This window comes from Ochotona curzoniae, unplaced genomic scaffold (genome assembly GCF_017591425.1).
Source record: "Ochotona curzoniae isolate NIBS_2020 unplaced genomic scaffold, NIBS_Ocur_1.0 contig_2210, whole genome shotgun sequence".
NCBI lineage: Eukaryota > Metazoa > Chordata > Mammalia > Lagomorpha > Ochotonidae > Ochotona > Ochotona curzoniae.
Genome location: NW_024465369.1, coordinates 2,657,233 through 2,678,783, shown reverse-complemented (window position 1 = coordinate 2,678,783; position 21,551 = coordinate 2,657,233). Strand labels below are relative to the sequence as shown.

General features: G+C 39.4%; 1 protein-coding gene across 2 annotated transcripts in view; it reads right to left on the bottom strand.

Annotated features, from left to right (window-relative positions):
* Window positions 1-2,915: 2,915 nt before the first annotated feature.
* The window catches only part of ACMSD (aminocarboxymuconate semialdehyde decarboxylase), a 52,388-nt gene continuing 33,752 nt past the window's right edge, over window positions 2,916-21,551 (bottom strand). For both annotated transcript variants that reach the window (XM_040972008.1, XM_040972009.1), the window contains 2 exons: window positions 7,716-7,814; window positions 2,916-4,096 (listed from right to left, as the gene is read on the bottom strand). In XM_040972008.1, coding sequence (XP_040827942.1) covers window positions 4,034-4,096; window positions 7,716-7,814 — 162 coding nt within the window. In that variant the 3' untranslated portion in view covers window positions 2,916-4,033. The remainder of the gene's footprint in view (window positions 4,097-7,715; window positions 7,815-21,551) is intronic.

Here is a 21,551-nt window from a genome sequence, read left to right as displayed (position 1 = left end):
GCCTCTGCTTTACCTCCACTCTGATGTGCCTCGGAGAGCAGTGGAGGAAGGCCTACATGCTTGAGTCCTGGCCACCCACATGGGAGACCTGGTTCCAGGCTCCTGGTTTCTGGCATGGAGCAGTCACAGCCACTGTGGCCATTTGGGGAGTGAACCTGCAGGTGGAAGATCTTTCTTTGTGTGTGTCTCTGTAACTATTTCAAATATAAACAAATAAATAAATAGATTAGGTGAAAATGACAGCTTTGATATGAATGAATGAAAGAATGAATGATTCACATGACTGGGTCGTTGGGGATGAGACTGTAGAATGTAGAAATATATTTTGAGATACATGGATTGAGTTACATTTGGGGTGAATGATTCTGTGAAAGACTAGTGTTGTAACCGTTTTTTCAGTGTTAGGACTTCTTGAAAACTTGCTTTTCTTTGACTTCTGAGTCACTGTCTTGATTCTCCTCTTGATTCTCACTGCTGCTGAGTGCCTGTCTCCATCAGACTTGCAAGTGCGAGTCCCAGGAAGCAATCCTGAATTCTTTGGATTCTCTGCTCTACTTTGTCCCTGGGTGATTTTATACAGTCTCATTCCTTTCAATATCTTCTATACACTGAGGATGTTCCCCAACTTCTAAACCCTACAGGCTGATGAAGGGCAGGAGCTGGAGGGCCCTCAGAAAGTTCCTGGAAAACAGAATTAAAAGATGAGTTAATTTTGGTGTAAAAAGTTTGAAATCTATGCATTTTTTTTCATAATATGTGTTTTTCATGAACAAAGTACCCTCTTGTATGTGGATTTCAGGGGTTGTTTTGCACCAAAATAAGTGTATGTTTTGCTTCCACTTTCCATGAACTTTTTGAAGAAATGTCATGTACTCAGCTGCTTCCTATTTAAAGTATATCTAAGGGGCATCTAAAATATAGCAAGTCCAGCTACAGAACCGATGATTCTCTTTCTTGCCAAGCCTGTTTTTTTCTCTGGTCTTCCTCATCACAGTAAGCAACAATATGTCTACCAGGAATGTTTTTGGTGCAGCAGTTAACACCTTTTTTGGGATTTCCACATGCCATGTCCAGTACCTGTGTTTGATTCCCTCCTCTGTTTCTGTTTTTTGCTTCTTGCTGATACTCATCTGGGAGGCAGTAGATGACTCAGATACTTGAGTCCCTCCCTGCCTTTCACGACAGAGGTAGATTGAATTCCAGGCTAATGGCTTGGGACTGTTCCAGCCTCGGTTGTTATGGTCATCTGGGGAGTGGATCTCTTCCCATGTCTGTCTATATGTTTGTCTCTCTTACTCTCAAACAAAAACATGAAAATAAATTAATTTTACAAGTTAAAATCTGGCTGTCAAGGTATCTATGTCTAGGTATGAATGAGTTTTTTACCATCTAGAAGCCGCAATATCTCAGGGAATTCACACTCAGAAAACCCTTTTCTACATTTAGATTAAATGGGAATTACAGTTCAGTGTTTTGTAGTTAAATGTTTGATTCAATCAGAGTTGTAGTCTATGAATGAAGTGAATTTGATTCTACTGCAGCATTGCTTTAATTGTAAAATACTAAAAAATATCTGAATAATCAATATTAAATTCTTGCTTGGATAAACCATTACATACATTAGACACACATACATATCATGACTCATTCTTCCATTGTTCCCTGTTCCTTACATTCAGTCATCTGTAAGTGCTGTTGCTTTAGTCTGCAAACTCAGTATCCCCATCCCGTGCCTACCCGGGTCATCATCATTTCTTGCCTAGCTCTCTACTTGCATCCTCAACCTCCTTAATATCCTATTTTGTTTTTTTACATAAGCCAGAACATAGCACAGACCTGCCAAAATATCTTCAAAGACTTTATATATATATATATAAGAATCTGACCTGTTGACTGTGATCATCTGACTTTTGGACTTCAGCTCCCATCTGTTTTCCCCAGCCTCACAAACTCCAGCTGCAAGGCTCTTTCTTGCCTCTTGGCCTTTGCACATTTCCTGGAAGGTTCTTGTCCATGGTTATCTCCTTCTGTCACAAAAGTCTTACTCCAAAATCCTCTTTCTAAGTCCTTTTCTTTGGCACTACAATTTCATATTTTATCTCCCGTCTTTCCTCCCAGTGATCACACTTCCCTGTTTTAATTTCTTCATTACTGTTTATCAGTACAAGAAAAGCTTCCTTCTTTCCTTCTTCAATACTTCCTTATGTTTTCCACCCTCCAGATTGTAGACTTTTTCAGAGAAGAATTTTACGCTTTTGCTTTACTTCCACATCCCCAGTGCCTGGAAGGTTGCTACAGTCTTGGCACAGAGAAATCACTGTGAATATGAATATGGGTATATGAATATGCCCGTTTACCTGATGTTAAGCATGAGATCAGATAAAATCATCAAGTTACCTTTCATGATAAACAGTAAATGCTATGTTTAAATTATCCTAACAATGAATATTTGAAAAGGAGTGAACATTTATCCCAAATATTTGGGAAGGAAAAATACAAAAACACATTTCATATTATTTGCTTAATCTTGTTTTTCTTTTAAAGCATGTTGGAGCAATAAACAGAGTTGGGAAATAGAAGCCTAGAAAGTGTTAGGAAGAACAAGAAAGAGATGGAGCAATTAACAACACATTAAAGGTGAAAATAATGGCATGGGATGGACAAAATTCAGTAAGATTAGATCTCCTTAACTCTGGAAAAGGGCCCGCCCAAATTACTTATTCACACTGAACTCCTAATTTTCTAGGAAAAAAACCAGAAGGGCAAAGAACCAGAATAAAAGGATAGTTTGTAAAAATAATTGCACTTATGTGATTTTAGAATCCAGTCAGATGTACATGAATCCCACGGGTCTGTCTCCTGTCCCAGGGCCAAGATCTCTTGCTGTAGTTGTGTTGCGATCATCCTGCTTTTTTTGTTTATTTTACTTGCTCTCTGTAACTGACTTTGTACATTCTGCTTAGTGTATTAAATTTTAAAAAGCTGATAAAATGGAGTATATATGCCACAACTTTTTTTTTTCAAAATGAGTAAGTCTCATTGAGTGTGAAACTACAGCTATTCTATAGTTTTTCCTTCCTACTTCCTGAGCTGTAATCCTGCAACTATCATCTCTCTCTCAAAAACAAAACAAACAAAAAATAACAAAAACCTTCAACCTCCTAGATTTAGCCCAAATTTCAAACTCTCTTTAAAGATCTGCTCAACAATTTGAGACCAAAATAAATTCTTCTTATTTTGCTTTAGTACACATGCTGTGTTGGTTAGTAATTATTCTATGAATACATGTCTTGTCTTTTAAAATTTATTTATATTTATTTGAAAGACAGTGTGGCAGAGAGAAAAGGAAGAGATTTTGTCATCTGTTGGTTCACTCTCCAGATGCCTACAATAACCAGGGTTGGGGCAGGCTGAAACCTGGAACTCCATCTGGGTCTCCCACAGGGTGGCAGGTGATTCAAGCGTTTGAATCATCATCTGTTTCCTCCCACACGGTGTGGGCTACTGGGTCTCAAATGGCAGTTTAACCTTCCTCACTACAATGTATTTCTGCTATTTGCTTAATTGGGCTGTAAGTTCCTTGAGGTTGTGAGTATTGTATATCAATGTCCTTTATGTTTATGAAGGCTAAACTATTCCCATCCCAGCTCTGGCTAATGGAAAATGTTAAAAGTGAATTAAACAAATTATTTGTGCCAGTTTATTGTCTTTGATGAAACTGGAGAACCAACAGGAGCCCTTTAAAATCAATCCATTGTCGTTCTTTACCTAAGTAAGCCCTTGACATTAAAACAATCCCTTTTAGATTAATTAAAAAGACACTGGGAAAATAATGTTTGATTTGCACATCAAGTAATGTCTTGCTTTTCAGAATGAAAGCTCCTGAGAATCATTTTTGTTATGAATAATTTAGGATATTTATGGATATTCCATTTTGGGGTAGTTTAAAGTCAGGTTTTAGTAATGCATGAACTGATACATTTTGTTTAAAGTGAAATATCTTCTTGTAAGTTTGCTGTCAGGGTGAATCCAGTCATTCAAATTGTTTTCTCTCAAGACCCAAGAATGTCAAAGCATTGTCAGCTTTGAGTTTATCCTGAAAAAGAAAAGAAAAAAATCTTATTGTAAATCATTATTTATTTTAAAAATCCTTAAAATTTTATATGAGAAGCCTAGAAACAGGAAGAGTCACATATATATCATATACAGACGCAAATGGGGAGAGGAAGAGTGTAGGAGGACAATGTGACCCTAGAAGGTCAGCGAGCACAGGCTTACAGTTGATTGGATAGTATTTGCATGAGAACAACCGAATGGCCACCTTTTATATACCTGATGGGATATCATTTGTATAAGAACAGTTGAGTGGACAGCATGTGTATGAGAACATTTGGTGGAATATACAAGACAAAAAGCGTTCCAAACAAAAGCATAGAAACTGTTGCTGTGCTCAATACTTCCTCTCTTAACCCATATGACCCTCAGTGTATAGAAGTCTGATGCCACTAAAAAACTTCGGCTTTGACCATCAGTCAGGGTCCACACGTGCTCTGCGCACCAAGTCCATCGCTGCGGGACAGCGACAGAAGAGAGAGAGAAAAAAACCCAATCTTTTGTCCACTAATTGATACCACAATGCCGAGGCCAGCAACTGAAGTCGGAAATCACCTGGTTGTCAGCTCTGCCCCCTGAGCAGCAGCAGGAAGCCAGAATGAGGAGCCAAACCAGGAATTGAACCCAGGTTCTTCAATAGTGGATATGAATGTCCCAAATGGGATCTTTTTTTTTTTTTAAGATTTATTTATTGTTTTATTGCAAAGTCAGATATACAGAGAGGAAGAGAGACAGCGAGACAGAGAGGAAGATCTTCCATCCAATGGTTCACTCCCCAAGTGGCTGCAGCGGCTGGAGCTGAGCTGAACTGAAGCCAGGAGTCAAGAGTCAGGAACTTCTGGGTCTCCCACGCAGGTGCAGGGTCTCAAAGCTTTGGGCTATCCTTGGCTGTTCTCCCAGGCCACAGGCAGGGAGCTGGAAGGGAAGCAGAGCTGCTGGGGCAGAAACTGGCACCCATGTGGGATCCCAGCATGTACAAAGCAAGGACTTCAGTCATTAGGGTATCATGCTGAGCCCCCCAAGTTGGATCTTAATTGCTAGGCCAAATACCTGTTTCTACTTGTTGTTGTAAAGTCCATATTGAGTATTTTTTTTTTTTAAGATTTTTATTTTTTTCTTGCAAAGTCAGATACACAGAGAGAAGGAGAGCCAGAGAGGAAGATCTTCCATTCCATGATTCATTCCCCAAGTGACTGCAATGGCTGGAGCTGAGCCAATCCAAAGCCAGGAGCCCAGAGCCTCTTCTGGGTCTCCCACGTGGGTGAAGGATCCCAAGGCTTTGGGCTATCCTCTACTGCTTTCCCAGGCCACAGGCAGGGAACTGGATGGGAAGCAGGGCAATGGGATTAGAACTGATGTCCATTTGGGATCCCAGCACATTCAAGGCAAGGAACTTTTTAAGCTGCTAGGCCACTGCGCCAGGCCCCATATTGAATGTTTTTATCAGGGTTTTCAAAATCAGCATCCCAATGTAAGAAAAATATAACAGGTTATACAGTGAACTCCTACCTATATCCTCTTAGGATATTGTTTAGTTTACTGTTTGAAATCTAAATCTGAACTTTCATTGTAGGAGAAGAGGGTTTTTTTTTTTTTTTAATGTATTTATTTGAAAGACAGAGAGAGAGAGAGAGAGAGATTGATTGAGACACTCCACCCACTGATTATTCCCCAAAGGGCCACAACAGCTAGGGCCAGGCAGAAGCCAGGAGCCTGGAACTCCCTCCAGGTCTTCCATGGGGGTAGCAGGGGCCCAAGGTCTTGGGCCACCCTCTGTGCTTTCCCAGGCACATTAGCAGGGAGCTGGATTGGAAGCAGAACAGCTGCTGTTAACCTGCTATGCCCCAGTGCTGGCCCAGAGAAAAAGTCATTTATGGAGAAGAACCCTCCTACGCAAAATGCCTTCTTTGGAAATATTTAGTGGTCTCTCCAGTGGATCCTGAGGACTATTTGAGGTAAAGACCGAGAAAAGATACAGTTTAGGCCTTGTAGGACAAGAGAACTGGAAACAGTTCGCAGAGGTCCTAAAGCCTAACTTCAGGGTCTGTGTGTGTTCCTTTCAGATGGCCCTGAATTCAAGGTCAGCTCTTCAGGGCTGAAGTCCACGGAGGAAGGGTTTCACATGGCGGTAAAACTCCCTCCATTTGGTGACTTGATGTGAACTCCCCAGTCTTTTTCCACCCACTGTCCGGATACAGAGTATCCACTCTGCAGGAAGAAAGGATCTAAGTGGCAACTTTGTGACATCCTGTTGATTGTAACCCATGTGTAAAGGAGGGGCATGTAGCAGGGTTAGAAGGAAATTTGCCTTATAGTTACCCAAAATTAAACAGAACTCAAAGCATCCCAAATTCCTGAGTAAGACTTTAATAGAATAATAATTATTATTCTATGCCTTTATTATTCCTGATGTGATTCCCCCTTTCAAGTTTTTCTTAATTTACATAAAATGTTATCTTGTTACAAATTCACAACAACATTCTGTACAAGTTAATGTATTGTAATATTGGAATAAAATTTGAAAGCACTGTTTATAAATAATAACACTGTTGGAACACACTTTAATAACAGACTGATGGAAATATAGCTTCTTATGAAGGACTATACTGTTGTAACAATATGGGAAAATCTACTGCTTTTCCAGGCCATAAGCAGGGAGCTGGATGGAAAGCAGGGCTGTCAGGACATAAATGGGCACCTATATGGGATCCCAGGGCTTGCAAGGTGAGGACTTAACCCACTAGACTACTGTGCTGGAGCCGATGAGCTTTATTTGTAATAGAGGGGGTTCAAGGCAACTTTTGGATTCTAAGTTTAGAAGAAAGGCAGGAATTATACGATTTATCACCAAGACTTTCATAAGATTAAGTAAGAGTCTAACCCCTTGGTTTCCTTTTTGGATGTCTCTGACTTCTAGAAAGAGGGAGCGATTGGCAGTGAAGTCCTTAGAAAAAAACTTTGTATGTATGTATGTATGTATGTATGTATCTATCATAACAAATAGAGTGGGGAAGGGATGGCAGGAGGGAGGTAATTCAATTGTCTCATTTAAATTCATCGCAGTTCAGGAGTCTATGGAATAAGTATCAGTAGCATTACAGCACCTTTTAGTACGTTTTACCCACTTTTTTTTAAAATTAATTGTATTGCATTATGTGACACAGTGTTTTACCCACTTTTAAAGTCAAACGCATATGTACACACACATTGAGCAACTTGGGTATTGTGATTCCTTAGATCCTTGTCACTGAGACTTTATTATCAATATCCACATAGCTAGAATCATGAGAGAGTGGTTTGTAACAAAACTGTTATAGGAAACATCAGGCACTCTTCTGAGTTAACATGCAAAGCATGTTATTATGATATGTTTCCCTATGGTTTTGTTCCTTGGCATCTAGAACTTAGATGTGCTGTGTTTCAGTTTTTAATGTCCCCATGCCTTGAAGTAGCTTAGCTATTTCTGGAGACAGGATAATGGTTGTGGGCTATTAATGTAATGGTCCCTCTGTGTTTTGGTACCGTATGTCTAAATGTTCAGGAACCAGCATTAATGAGAGCAGGAAAACTCAGGAAGGAGAGCATGAAGTAAAGACATGTACCTTTGTTTCTTCATCAAATTCTTCCATAGACTCGATCAGCTTCCCAGGTTCCAGCTCACCTAGTGGAAAGGGGTAATCTGTTCCCAAAATGACTTTATCCTGGAATAAAAACAACAACATTGTTTTACCTGTACTTTGGTAGAATATCAAAAAACTTCTCTTAAATATATACATACATATACGTATTTACTTATTATAGCCATTTCAGTGGTAAAATAACACATGCATTCCTAGACATAAAACTAGTCTAAAATTTCTAAGGTTTAATGGTTTAAATTTATTTTGATACTATTTCCAGCAGGTGTCGCTATTAGGTCTCTTAAAGTTGGAATTCACTCCATCTTACCCCTTTTAAAAAATTGAAATACCCAGTACTGAAGTATAAGACAGATGCCTGTATTTCATAAAACTTACTGAGTTGGTCAGTTGAAATTTAGGATTATATCTTAGAGTCATACCTTGCGATTTATTTGACAGTTTTTGAAAAAAATCGTGGCGTTAGAAAAGAATAGGAAACAAATAACTGGATACAAACTAAAACAGGCAAACAGAAATATCCAGGCAATTCCTAGCCATCTAAACTGCATCACGGTTCATTAAATGATAGCTTCCAATTTCTATTTAATACTTTGTGCAACAAAATACACAGGCTTGTCAATCTACCCATATAGGAAGCAGTATGTCAGGAAATATGCTAGAATCTAGATATACTCTGGTTCAAAGGACGGAAGACACAGACCCTGTTCTCAACTAACTCAATCTAATAAGAAAGAGAGACTGTATAGTAATAATAACAGTTTATCAAAATAAAACAAGAAAACACATTTTAATTCTGAAAGTTAACAGTATCTCATTTGCATATTAGTAAAAGACTAGGCAATTAAATAGCCTATCCAACATTAAAAAGAATACTTATAAATGTGAAAATGGAATAATCTCCAAGTTATATGATAAAGAGGAATGATATTTAAGATATATTGTAAAGAGAGAAAAAAATCCAAAACAACGTTCTGCTATGCTCATATTTCTTTAACAACTTTTTTGGAAATCCATATGAATTTGTATTTGTGCACTTTCATGAATGGTACTTAAGAAATAAGTAACAGTTGTCCCCATGGAGGAAAACTGGGGTGTCAGAATCAGAAGATTCCCTTTTCTTTTTAAATATTTTTGGACATATAATTCACATATCGTAAAATGTGCTGCTTAAAAGATGCAAGTCAGTGAGTTTTAATAGCCTCATGAATTTGTGTACCCCACTGATTCCAGAAAATTATAAAATATCTTATTTGTTGGGTATAATGGCAGACCATTTTTATCACCCCCAAATAAGCCTCATGCCAGTTAGCAGTGGCTATTTTCTTTTGTCCTTTGGAAAACACTGGTTTACTGTTTCTACAGAAATGCCCATTTTTGGCATTTCTTATATGTGGAATCATACATATGATTCCTATGCATGGAATCATACTAAATAAAATGTTTAAGATTTTAATCTATGCTTCAGTAAGAATTGATATTGCAGTTTCTTTTTGGTTAAAAATATTATTATTATTATTATTATTATGTAGACATACCACAGTTTTTAGCTGTTCTTAAGAGGATTAATGTTTGAATTGTTCCTATTTTTGTTTGTTATGAATAATGCTGCTATGGACATCTGTATTCAAGATTGTGCATGTACATATATATTGCACTCGCCCCACCCCCGGGCATACACCAGTGAGTGGAATCATTGGGCTATATGGTATACCCATGTGACATTTTGAGGAATTTCCACAGTAGTTATAACATTCTGCATTCTCACCAGCAATGTATGGAGGGTTTTGATTTCTCCAAATCCACACTAACACTTGTTACTATCCATCTCCCGATTATAACCACCCCAGTGGATGTTAAATAGTGCCGTACTGTGGCTTTGATCTACCTGCCTCTAATGATTCGTTATGTTGAGTGTGTTCCCGTATGCTTACTGTTCCATTTGTATGTCTTCTTTAGAGAAACGTCTCTATTAATATCCTTGGAAGAGGGCAGCGGGCACATTATCCAAATCAGTACACACTCCAGTCTGAATGCAGATGGGACCCTCGCTTCTTTACTAAGAAGCTTGCCTGGCTTGTTCAGACATGCTCTTCACTGAGCTTTGAGTCCATATTAAAAAAATCCTATGTCTGTTCATATCCATTTTATTATCTTTTTAATTTTGAGTCATAAGACTTCTTTATATACAAATATAGTTTTAAAAATTTGAAGGGAAAATGGAATTTTAAGATGATTATTTAGTGCAAATATTTTTGAAATCTATGCCTAGTTTTTAATAAATATTAATTTTATGTAAGATTTTAAAGATCCTTCTTGTTTATGGATTTAAAAAAATTTTAAATCAAAATAAGATTATACCTTAATTCTGTTTTAGAAGTCTTTTTGTAGTATTTCAGATACTAGAGTTTTGCAATTGATTATATCTTACACCTGTCTTTTTTCTTTGAATGTTTCTGCTTTTGGCATCATAGGAAAAAATTCATGCTTGGTCCAAAGTTACAAGAATTTATACTTATTTTCCCCCAGTAGTTTATGATTTTAGCTCTTGGAGTTATGATATATTTGGAATAAATTTTTGTTTATGGTCTACAAAAGGAATCCAGTTTTATTATTTCTCATTTGTGAATAGTCAGGTGTCTAATTACCACATATCCAAAGACTAGTCTTTATTGATTTGTATTGCCATGTTTGCAGAAAATTATGTGACATTTTCTGTCCATATATGTAAGTACACTGTCTGTAGGCCAATACTTCACAGTCTGGATTATTATAGTTGTATAGAAATTTTGAAATTGGGTCTGCCAAGTACCAACTTTTGTTTTTTATCTTTTTTATTATTTTTGTAAAGATTTCTTTTAAAGATTTCTTTATTTTTAATGTAAAGTCAGATATACAGAGAGGAGGACAGAATCCGATCATTCACTCCCTAAGTGACTGCCGTGGCTGGTTCTGTGCCGATCTGAAGCCAGGAGCCAGGAACTTTCTCCAGGTCTCCAATGTGGGTGCAGAGTCCTAAGGCTCTGGGCCTTCCTCGACTACTTTCCCAGGCCACAAGTGGAGAGCTGGATGGAAAGCGGGGCAGCTGGAATTAGAACCAGCGCCCATATGGGATCCCGGTGCGTTCAAGGTGAGGACTTTAGCTGCTAGGCCACTGCGCCGGACCCCCCTTTAAAAAAAGATTTAAAAATTTTATTTTCATTTGAAAGGCAGATAAACATAAAGAAAAAGATCTTCCATTATTATCTGGCTAAGTTCCCAAAAGACTGCAATGGCTGGAGCTGATCCAATCTGAAACCAGGAGTCAGGAGCTTCTTATAGGTCTCCCCTATGGGTAAGGCTTTGGGGTTATCCTCCGCTGCTCTGTTAGGCCACAGGGAAGGAGCTGGATGGGAATTAGAGCAGCCAGGATAGGAACCGGAGTCCACATGGGATCCTGGCACTCGGAGGTGGAGGGCTAGCCAGTTGAACCAACATGCCGACCCCTCTTCTTTATCTTTAAAAAATGTATGTATTTATTTTATTTTAATTTTAATTTTAATTTTAATTTTAATTTATTTTCATTCAGACAGAGGGAAGAAGAGACAGAGCGAGATGTTTCATCCACTTGTTCATTCACTTGTCAAAGTCAGGAACCTGAGCACTTGGGCCATTCTACGCTTTCCCAGGACCATTAGGGAGCTGGGTTGGAAGTGATGCAACAGGGACCTCAGCTATACTCTGAAGTGGTTTGCTGGTGTAGCACCTACTTCTTTTTAAAGGAGGTTTTGGCTATTTTGGGTCTCTTGCATTTCTATATGAACTATAACATTAGTTTTTCAGTTTCTGTCAAAAAAATGGTGAGGGTAGCATCTGGAATTTTTGTAAAAGTTTGATTGGATTTGAAGATGAACTTGGGGAGTGTTGTCACTTTGACAATGTTCAGTTTTCTAATCAATGACCATGAGTTGTGTTTTAATCTGTTGAGGTCTTTCATTTTTTTTAGCAGAATTTTGTGGTTTATTGTGTACATGTCTTGTTTTCTTTTTGTATTTTTTCAAAAGATTTAATTCTTTTTGAAGAATGTGTGTTCAGTTTCCTTTTTGGAATGCTTATTGCTAGTATATAGGAAAACAATGTGTTTCTGTATTTTAGCTCATATTCTATAACCTTGTTGAATCTATTAGCTTTTTATAGTTTATTTGTGGATTCTTTATGATTATCTATTTATAAGGCCATGTAATTTTGCTTCTGCCCTTAAATATAGAAGCCCTTTATTTTTCTTGTCTAATTGCCTTGCCTAGAACCTCCTGTACCGTATTGAATGGAAATATTAAGTTTTTACTATTAGGAATGATATTAGGTTTTTTTTCTTTGACACACTTCATCAGGTTATGCAGATTTTCTTTTAGTTTGTTGAGAGGTTTTGTTTTGAAAGGCTGTTGACCTTGTTAAATGCATTTATTGTCTGCATCTTTTTAGAAGTTGGTGTAGATTTGAACTTTACTCTGTTAATAATATGAATTATATTGATGTATTTTTGAATGTTGAGACAACTTTGCATACGGAGGTAAATCTCAATTGGTCATGGTAGATAGTTCATCATATATATTCCTGGATTCAGTTAAATAGATATTATTAAGAAAATTTGCATCTATATTGACAGGTGATACTTGTCTAGGGTGTTCTTTGGTTTCTGGTATCAGAGTGACGCTGGTTTCATAGAATTAGAAAGTGATTCATTCTTTTTGTATTTTTTGGAAGCATTTGTAAAGGACTAATTTTCATTCTTTTGAAAATCTTTAGTAGAAGTCACTAGGGAAGCCATCTAGTTGTATTCTTCTTTGTGGGAAGTTTTGGAATTAGTAATTAGTAACTCTAATTGTAATTTAGTAATTCCAATTAGTAATTGAGGAATGGTTATTTAGTGCAGTGGTTGAGTCACTGCTTGGGATACCTGCAGTGCCTAACTTCAGGTGCTGGCTCATCGACTTCTAATCCAGCTTCCTGCTGACCTCATCCTGGGAGGCTCCGATGCTCTGGTCCCTACCACCTACCTCAGAGACCTGGATGGAGTTCCAGCCTCCCGGTTTTGACCTTGCCCAGCCCTGCCTGTTGCAGTTAAAGAGTGAATTAGCAATGAAAGGTCTTTCTCTTTCTGTATTCTAAATCAAATAAAAAATAATAAGCAAATACAAATTATAAATTATAATTTACAAATATACTCTCTTCTTACAGTTTTTTGAATTCCTCCTTGAGTTCTTCTTCACTAGTCTTTCAAGGAGTTTCTTTATTTCATTTAGTTTAGCTAATTTATTGACATAATTAGTTGTTCATAGATTTTACTAATAACCCTTTTATTTCTATAAGGTTTTTGGTAATGCCCTCTGCTTCTGATTGTAGTAATGTGAACATCCTCTTATTTTTGTTTGTCAGCCTTGCTAAAAGTTTGGCAGTTTTGTTGATTTTTTCAAAGTTTTGATTTTGTTGACTTTTTATACTGTTTTTCTGTAATGTGTTTTTTAAAAATCTGTTCTAATATTTATTATTTGCTCTTTGCTACTTGCTTTGGGTGTAGTTTATTCTGCTTTTTCTACTTTCTTAAGGTACAGTTCAAGGTTATTGATTTGATATTTTTATCCTTTTTAAATGTGACCATTTTATAGGTGTATATTTTCCACTAAGTACTGATTAAATTGAATCCTATGAGTTTCAAGATGTTGTATTTTTGTACTGAATTCATGTCCACTGTTTTCTCAACTCTGTCATGATTTCTTTTTTGCCTAGTACCCTTTAATTTCAACCTGAAGGAGTCTTTTAAAAATATGCATTTATTTGAGAAACAGATGAGCATGCTCATATCTGCTGGTTTATTCTGCATGTTCCACCCAAATTAGCTGTGGCTGGCTTGAAGACAGAAACTGAGAACTTGATGTTGGTTTCCTATCATGTTAGGACTTGCTTGGCTGCTGTGATGGTTCACTCCACATTGGTAAAGTTGGACACAAACAGAATGAACCTGAGGATCACATCATAGTATTTTATTGCCTGAGATTCTGTTGGCTTGACTTTGGTTTTTACAGTGCCTTGCAGGGGACATGTGCTGATAAAACTACAGTGTATCTTGCTGACTCTGATAAAACTGCTGAGAAGACTTCTTGCTTATCTAGGTCCACTTTATCCTGGTGAATGTGGGTCTGCAAAAATTCATGGTCCTTTCCCTGGCCAAGAACATAAAAGGACAACTGCCCCCAGCCCCGGAAGGATGAAGCCTTCAGGCCCCCCTGACTGCTCTCCAGATAGGCCAAAGGCCTACTTTAATTTACTGGGCTGTCCTTTCTACAATAAAAGTCTTTCCTCTCTTGACCAGATGGTCTCCATGACTTCCTGGGACCTATACCTTACACGTAGCACACCCAAGTGGCAGAAACTGAACTGCTTGAGCTTTCACTGCTGTCTCCCAGGGCCGGCTTTATCAGGAAGCTGGAGTCAGGAACCAGAGGCAGGTATTGAGTCCAGGCATTTCAATAGCGGAGGCAGGTGTCTTACCTAGTAGGTTGAACATCTGCTCACAAGCTTCTAACATTTCTTGTGTAGTGGTCTACAAGTATATATTCTTTCCATTCTCATTTATCTGGCAGCGTCTTAATTACTCCTTTACTTTTGGAGGGTAGTTTTGCTTGGTAAAGAATTTTTAGTTTGGGGCTGGCATTGTGATGCAGTGGGTTTAAGCAGTCAGTTGACATGCTAGCATTCCATATCAGAGTGCCAGTTTGAGTCCTAGGTGCTCTGCTTCTGATCTAGTTTCCTGTTAATGCTCCTTGGAAGACAGCACAAAGTGGCCCAAGTGCTATTCCACCCATGTGGGAGACCACAATGGAGTGTCTAGTTTCTGACTTCGGCCTGGATCACACTTGGCTATTGTGGCCATTTGGGGAGTACACCAGCAGATCCAAGATCTCTCTGACACTCCCTGAATGAATCTTTGATTTTAGATTTTTTTAGTTGGAAATTCATATTTACAGAGAGAAGGAGAGACAGGGAGAAAGATCTTTGATTCGCTGGTATACTCCCTAAGTGACTGCAATGGCGGGAGCTGAGCCAATATAAAACTAGGAGCCAGGAGCCTTTTCTGGGTCTCCCACACGGGTGCAGGGTCCCAAGACTCTGGGCTGTTCTCCACCATTTTCCCAGGCCATAGGCCGGAAGCTGGAAAGGAAGTAGAGCAGCCAGGACATGAACTAGCGTTCCTATGGGAACCCGGCGCATATATTGACACTAGGCTACCGTGTCAGGCCCAATGAATCTTTTTCTAAAAAAGAATTTTGAGTGTTTAGTTTCTTCTTTTCACGATTTATATATGTCTTCCAGTGCCTTCTAGCCTCTAGTTTCTGATGAGTGCTGGAAACAGAGCCATAGGGAATAGCAGTACTGGGGTAGAGTGGGTGCGAACAAGGAGGGACTGGGGGGGGGGGCAGATGCCCCAAAAGAGGTCGAGTGAGGTAGAAGGAGACCCAGGGAAGAAAAAGTGGTGTGAGAAAAAAATTCCATGAGAAATATTTGAAGGTGAGGGTATTAAATATCACTTCTGAAGAGGATGAGAATTGAAGAAGAACTGAAGCGTGGGCCTTGGATTTGATGGCTTTATTAAGTATGCTTGAAGTGTGCGAAGAGGAACTCAGCTGTGCTGAATGGAAAAGTGAGCGGTGAAGAGCTGGAAGCTGCAGATTTACTTAACTACTCTTAATTGTTAGGGCAGAATCCCTCTTTCTGTGCTGCTTGGGAGCGCTGTTTGAAGCAGAGAGCTTGGCTGCTAAGCCTCAACTGGAGGATGTGGCCACTTTCCAGATACTCTCATTTGGCTGCCTCACTGGCAGTTAACACTTGATATACTATTTAGTATTGAACACCTTGACTAAATATTCAGCATCATGCTCAAGCACCAGGATTCCATATGGGCACCAGTTCCTGTCCTGGCTGCTCCACTTCCCATCCAGTACCCTGCTTGTGGCCTGGGAAGGCAGCAGAGGATATCCCAAGGCCTTGGGACCCTGCAGTTATGTGGGAGACCCCAAATAAGAATAAATCTTTTTTTTTTTTAAAGAAAATATGGGGCCCGGCACAGTGGCACAAGTGGTTAAGGTCCTCACCTTGTGCGCCCGGGATCCCATATGGGCGCCGGTTCTATCCCGGCAGCCCCGCTTCCCATCCAGCTCCCTGCCTGTGGCCCGGGAAAGCAGTCGAGGATGGCCCAAAGCCTTGGAACCCTGCACCTGTGTGGGAGACCCGAAAGAATCTCCTGGCTTTGGATCGGCATATCATCGGCTGTTGCGCTCACTTAGGGAGTAGATCATCGGACGGAAGATCTTCCTCTCTGTATATCTGCCTTTTCAATAAAAAAATAATAAAAATAAAGCTTTTTTTAAAAAAAGAAAATATGTATGGGTTATCTGCAAATGGCATATCCTTTTATATAAGTGACTGGAGCATCTACAGATTTTAGTATCTGTAGGGAGTTCTAGAACCAATACCCCATGAAAACTGAGGGATAACTCTATTAGTCTTTAAAATGTTTTATTCAAAAGGCAGACATAAAGCAAGAGACACAGACAGACGCAGACATAGAAATAGAGAAGGCAACAGAGGAGGGAGAGATAGAGATTTTCCTTCTATTAGTTCACTCATCAAGCGCTCACAACAACCAGGGTGGGTCAGGCTGAAGCCAGATGCCCTAACTCCACGCAGGTTTTCATCATCTGTGAGAGTGTGCGTTAGCAGGAAGTTGCTACCAGAAGTGCAGTGGGAACTCAAACTAGGCTCTCTGACATGGGACTCAGTTGTCCCAAGTGGTGATTCAAGCGCTGTCAAAAGCCTGCCCTGACCATGTTACTCTCAAGACCAATGTAGAAATTTTAACCAATAATTCGAAGCAACTATCATACTTAGCTAGATTTTTTTCTTCTCTTTTTTCTCTTTTATTTTCCTATCCCTCTCTTTCTTGCCCCCTTCTCCCCCCTCCCTTCCTCCCTCTCTCTCTTTCTTCCTTCCTTCCCTCTATCTTTCCTTTCTTTTTCTTCTTTCCTTCCTTCCTTCCATCCATCTTTCCTTTTTCTTCTTTTCTTCCTTCCTTCCCTCTATCTTTCTTTTTTTTCTTTCCTTCCTTCCATTCTTTTTAAAAAAGATTTATTTGATTTTTATGGGAAAGTCATACATACAGAGAGGAAGAAAGACAGGGGAAGATTGTCCGTCCAATGATCCATTCCCCAAGTAACCACAACAGCCAGTTCCACACGGATCCAAAGCCAGGAATTTTTCCAGGTTTCATGGGTGTAGGGTCCCAAGGTCTTGGGCCATCCTCGACCACGTTCCCAGACCACGCAGGCAGCTGAATGGGAAGTGGAGCTGCCAGGATTAGAACCGGTGCCCATATGGGATCCTGGCATGTTCAAGGTGAGGACTTCAGCACTAGGCCACTGTGCTGGGCTTGCCTGCCTGCCTGCCTTCCTGCCTTCCTTCCTTCCTTCCTTGCCTCAGATTTATGTGTTTTTATTGCAAAGGCAGATTTACATGAAGAAGGAGATATAGAAAGAGCTTCCATTTGCTAGTTCACTCCCAACCTAGCTCTGCAATGGCAGGAGCTAAGACAATAATCTAATGCTAGGAGCCAAAACCTTCCTCCAGGTCTACTACATGGGTACAGAGACTCAAGAACCTGGGGCATCCCCCACTGCTTTCCCCCACAAACAGGGAGTTGGATGGGAAGTGGAGTCACCAGGACACTGACTGGCACCCATATGGAATGCCCTGCTTGGAGGTGTTGGACTGTTGAGCCACTGTGTCAGCCCCATTAGCAAGATTTTCTTTTCTTCTTTTCTAAAATCCAGTCTATCAAATATTTCTGGAAAGATGTAGTCTTTGAACAAGGCTTTCCAGAAAATCTCTACTTTGCAGATAAGTTTGAAATAAAACTAACATATGCCTGTAATCAAATTGAGAAGTGCTTCAGCAAAGGCGTATGTGTGTTGGAGGAGTAAATGCTGGTAAATGCTTCAATTGATGAAACAGAGAAGTCAGACTGAAACTAGGTTTGAAATAGTAAATATATTTAAAACACTCTAAGTTTGAGCTGTTGTAAGGATAACCCTTTCATTGCCACCATAAAAATTTTTTTCCTAGATTTTGCAAATATCTGAAGTAATGTGGGAAAGTGTGTGATACAATTTAGAGGGAGGCCATGATAGACTAACAAGTCTATTTCTAGGTTTCTGTATTCATGAGTGCATGAAGCCAAGCAAATACTCCTGCTGACAGAAGACCTGAAGACCTGGAGTTGTGTCTGTGAACATCTGTGCCGACAGCTGATCTTAATTGAAACTGCCTGCTTCATATTCACCGGAGATTCATTTGTCCTTATTTCTTAACCTCCTCTTGCTAAAGCTGTTTACAGTTCCAAAATACAACATAACTTTGAAAAGTCCCAGGCTTATATTACATTTATCAACTTCATTAGCATGAAATGAAATTTAGGAATTATTTTTGCCCCATTCAAGAATTCTTCCATTTTACATCATGGCTTTCTCAGCTGTAGACACATTTTAAGAGAGGTTCTGTTTTGTTTTAATGTGGAGAAATCAAATGGTTATAAAATTAAAATGAAAGCAATTTTCCTTTTCTGGATAGATACCTAACCTGCCTGCCTTCCTAAGTTGATATTGAATGCCCATTGCATAAAACCATACTCAAAATTTATTATTATTTCATTACAGCTTCATAGCTAATATTCACAGCTCCTCTCTCCAGGAGATGGGCTACCCACTTATGAGCATGTGATTTTTAAACTTTTCCTGTGTTTTATTGCCTACTTTTGCTGGACTTTTGACTGTAATTTGTTAGTAGCCTTACAAGGGAAAGAGAAGCAAGCATGAATGCATTGAAAGTGAAATTCTTGTTCACCGAGTTTCTTGTTCAAAGGGGCAGAGGTAGCAGCAGGGGAAATGGAGAACGGGGAGAAGATTCTTCTAGACTTGTATGATCCTGCAGGGGCAAAGGTTTTATATTCCACTGCTCACTCCTTGTCTCTACTTGATAAATGTTCAAAAAATACTTGGGATTAAAAATGCTTTTTCTTTATTTCTGTCACTGACCATCTAATAATCATAACTGCAAATGGATTGTGTTTTAAATGGTTTCCAAGAAGACTGGTGGGTTAGGGAGTCTTAGCATATGGCATTGGATGACTTGCCCTGTTTATCCCTGGCCTGAGATATTTTAGGCTCTTGTGGCATCTTATGTTCCTAAGGAATGTGTCTGATCCTGGCTCCCTAAAAGCTAAGCTTTGTGCTCTTGCCTGTATTTAAGATTTTCTTCTCTGGATCAATGTTGTGGCACAGTGGTTAAGTTACTCTCTGCAATCCCAGCATGCCTCTGAATGCTGGATCAGATTCTGGCTACTATCTTCCAGTTCAGCCTCTTGCTGATGTGCCTGTGAGGGCAGCAAAAGATGGCTCAGGCCCGGCGCAGTAGCCTAACAGCTAAAGTCCTCGCACTGAACGTGCCAGGATCCCATATGGGTGCTGGTTCGTGTCTCAGCGGCCCCGCTTCCCATCCAGCTCCCTTTGGTGGCCTTGGAAAGCAGTGGAGGATGGCCCAAAGCCTTGGGACCCTGCACCAATGTGGGAGACCTGGAAGAGGCTCTGGGCTCCTGGTCTCAGATCCAGAGCACAGCTCCAGTTGTGGTTTCCGCTTGGGGAGTGAATCATTGGATGGAAGATCTTCCTCTCTGTCTTTCCTCCTCTCTGTATACCTGATTTTCCAATAAAAATAAATAAATCCTCAAAAAATAAAAGATGGCTCAAGAGCTTGGACTCCTGCCACCAACATGGGAAACACAGATGGAACTCTGGGTTTCTATCTTCAATCTGGCTTCAAACAGCACAGACTGTTACATTCATTCAGGAGTAAACCAGTTCGTGAAAGATCTCTCCCTGTCCCTCTTTCTATGCAACTGCCTTTCAGGTGAAAAAAAAATATTCTTTTAAAAACAAAATTCTGTTCTCCAGCCTGGTGCTATGCTCTAGAGAATAAAGTTGCTACCTGCAGCCTCAGCATCCCATATGGGAACCAGTGGGAGTCCCAGCTGCTCCACTTCCAATCCAGCTCCATGATAATGCTCTTGGGAAAGTAAGGGAGAATGGCCCAAGTTCTTGAGCCTCTATTGCACTTGTGGGAGACCTGGAAGAAGCTCCTGCCTCATGGTTTTGCCTGGCCCGTTCTAACCATCTGGGAAGTAAACTGGGGGATGGAAGATCTCTCTTTATGCCTCTCCTTCCTTTCAAATACATAATAACTCTTAAAAATGGATATTCTAGTCTTTTGATATGTTAGGTTCATTAGCAAATTTTTTAATTCTCCTAAGATCTATACATTTTATTTTTGAAACTTACTTATTTGTCTAGCTATTTATTTATTTAACGGTACAGTACCATAGGATCTTGGATTTTCACTTCCTCCCTCCCCATTTAAAAAATATTTCTACTAATGTGCTAATGTAATCTTCCACAACATCTATATTTTATTTGGACCTTTTTAAAGAAAATGAGTATTTATTTATTTTTTTTTAATTTGACAGAGTTACAAAGAGAGAAAACAAGGGAGGGTGAGAGAGAAAGACACAGAAAGAGAGAGATCTTCCATCTGCTGGATCATTCTCCATATAGCTGCAACAACCAGAGCAGGTTTGGTCTGAAGCTGGATCAGATCCTGAGCAGGGGACTCGACTGGCTCCCGGAAAGGATGCCAGTGCCACATGCTGAGGATTAATGTGCTATGCCACAATGCCAGCCCTCATATTTAAGTGTTTCTAACGACTCTATTATGGAATAATTCTGCTGGTAGGCATTTGAGGTGCCATGGCTGCCTTTTGTGGGATCCTGAAAATGTGCTTATTAAATAGATACTGGCTCTTTTTATTAGGCAGTAAAGCAGTGAATAATCAGGATGGCTTTTTCAGCCTCAACGTTATGCTCCAACATACATTTTCCTCCCTAAAGCCACCAGCAAGCAGGACACAGCTCCTTATGAGGTTAGAGTCTTACTGAGCTGGTAATAATAGTGATTACTGTTTCTGTTAGGAAAGAGAAATAAACTGTTCTTCTTCTGGAATGCATTAACTCTTCACATTTCAGGTGTTGCTGTAAACCTTGGATGATCTGGTTTATCAAACAAGTTCTAATTGTGAAAGAATGTTTCATTTTTCTCCCAGAAAAGGAACAATTTGCTGTTTTCTCGTCTTAGGAACATTTCTAGTAAACACAGCATAGCTTATTATACAAATTCTAGGGATTTGGTTTGTTCCCAGAGACATAATTTCCTAGAGAAAGAACCAGGTTTAATCTAATTAGTGTAGAGTAAGATTAGCTTTGGATCCCTCAAATCATTAGGCAACTCAAACAATGTAATACCTCTGTTTATAAACACTACATAAGTCATAGAAATCTCTGACATTTGTATAGTCCTTTTGCATAGTATCCCCTTGAGTCTTCTTGTTAACCTCACCTAGTCATCATCCTCACTTTACAGTTGTGGAAATTAAGGCGAAGAGGGGCCAATGATTTGAAATACTTTTTAAAAAGTTTAATCTTTTTGAAAGACAGAGGGACAGAGACATACCAGAGAAAGAAAGATCTTCCATCTGCTGATTCTTTCCTCTAATACCAGCAACTGCTAAGGTTGTGCCATGCTGGAACCAGGGGTCCAGAACCCCATCCAGGTCTCCTACATGGGCAGCAGGGATCCTTATTAACTCTGTGACATCATCACTAC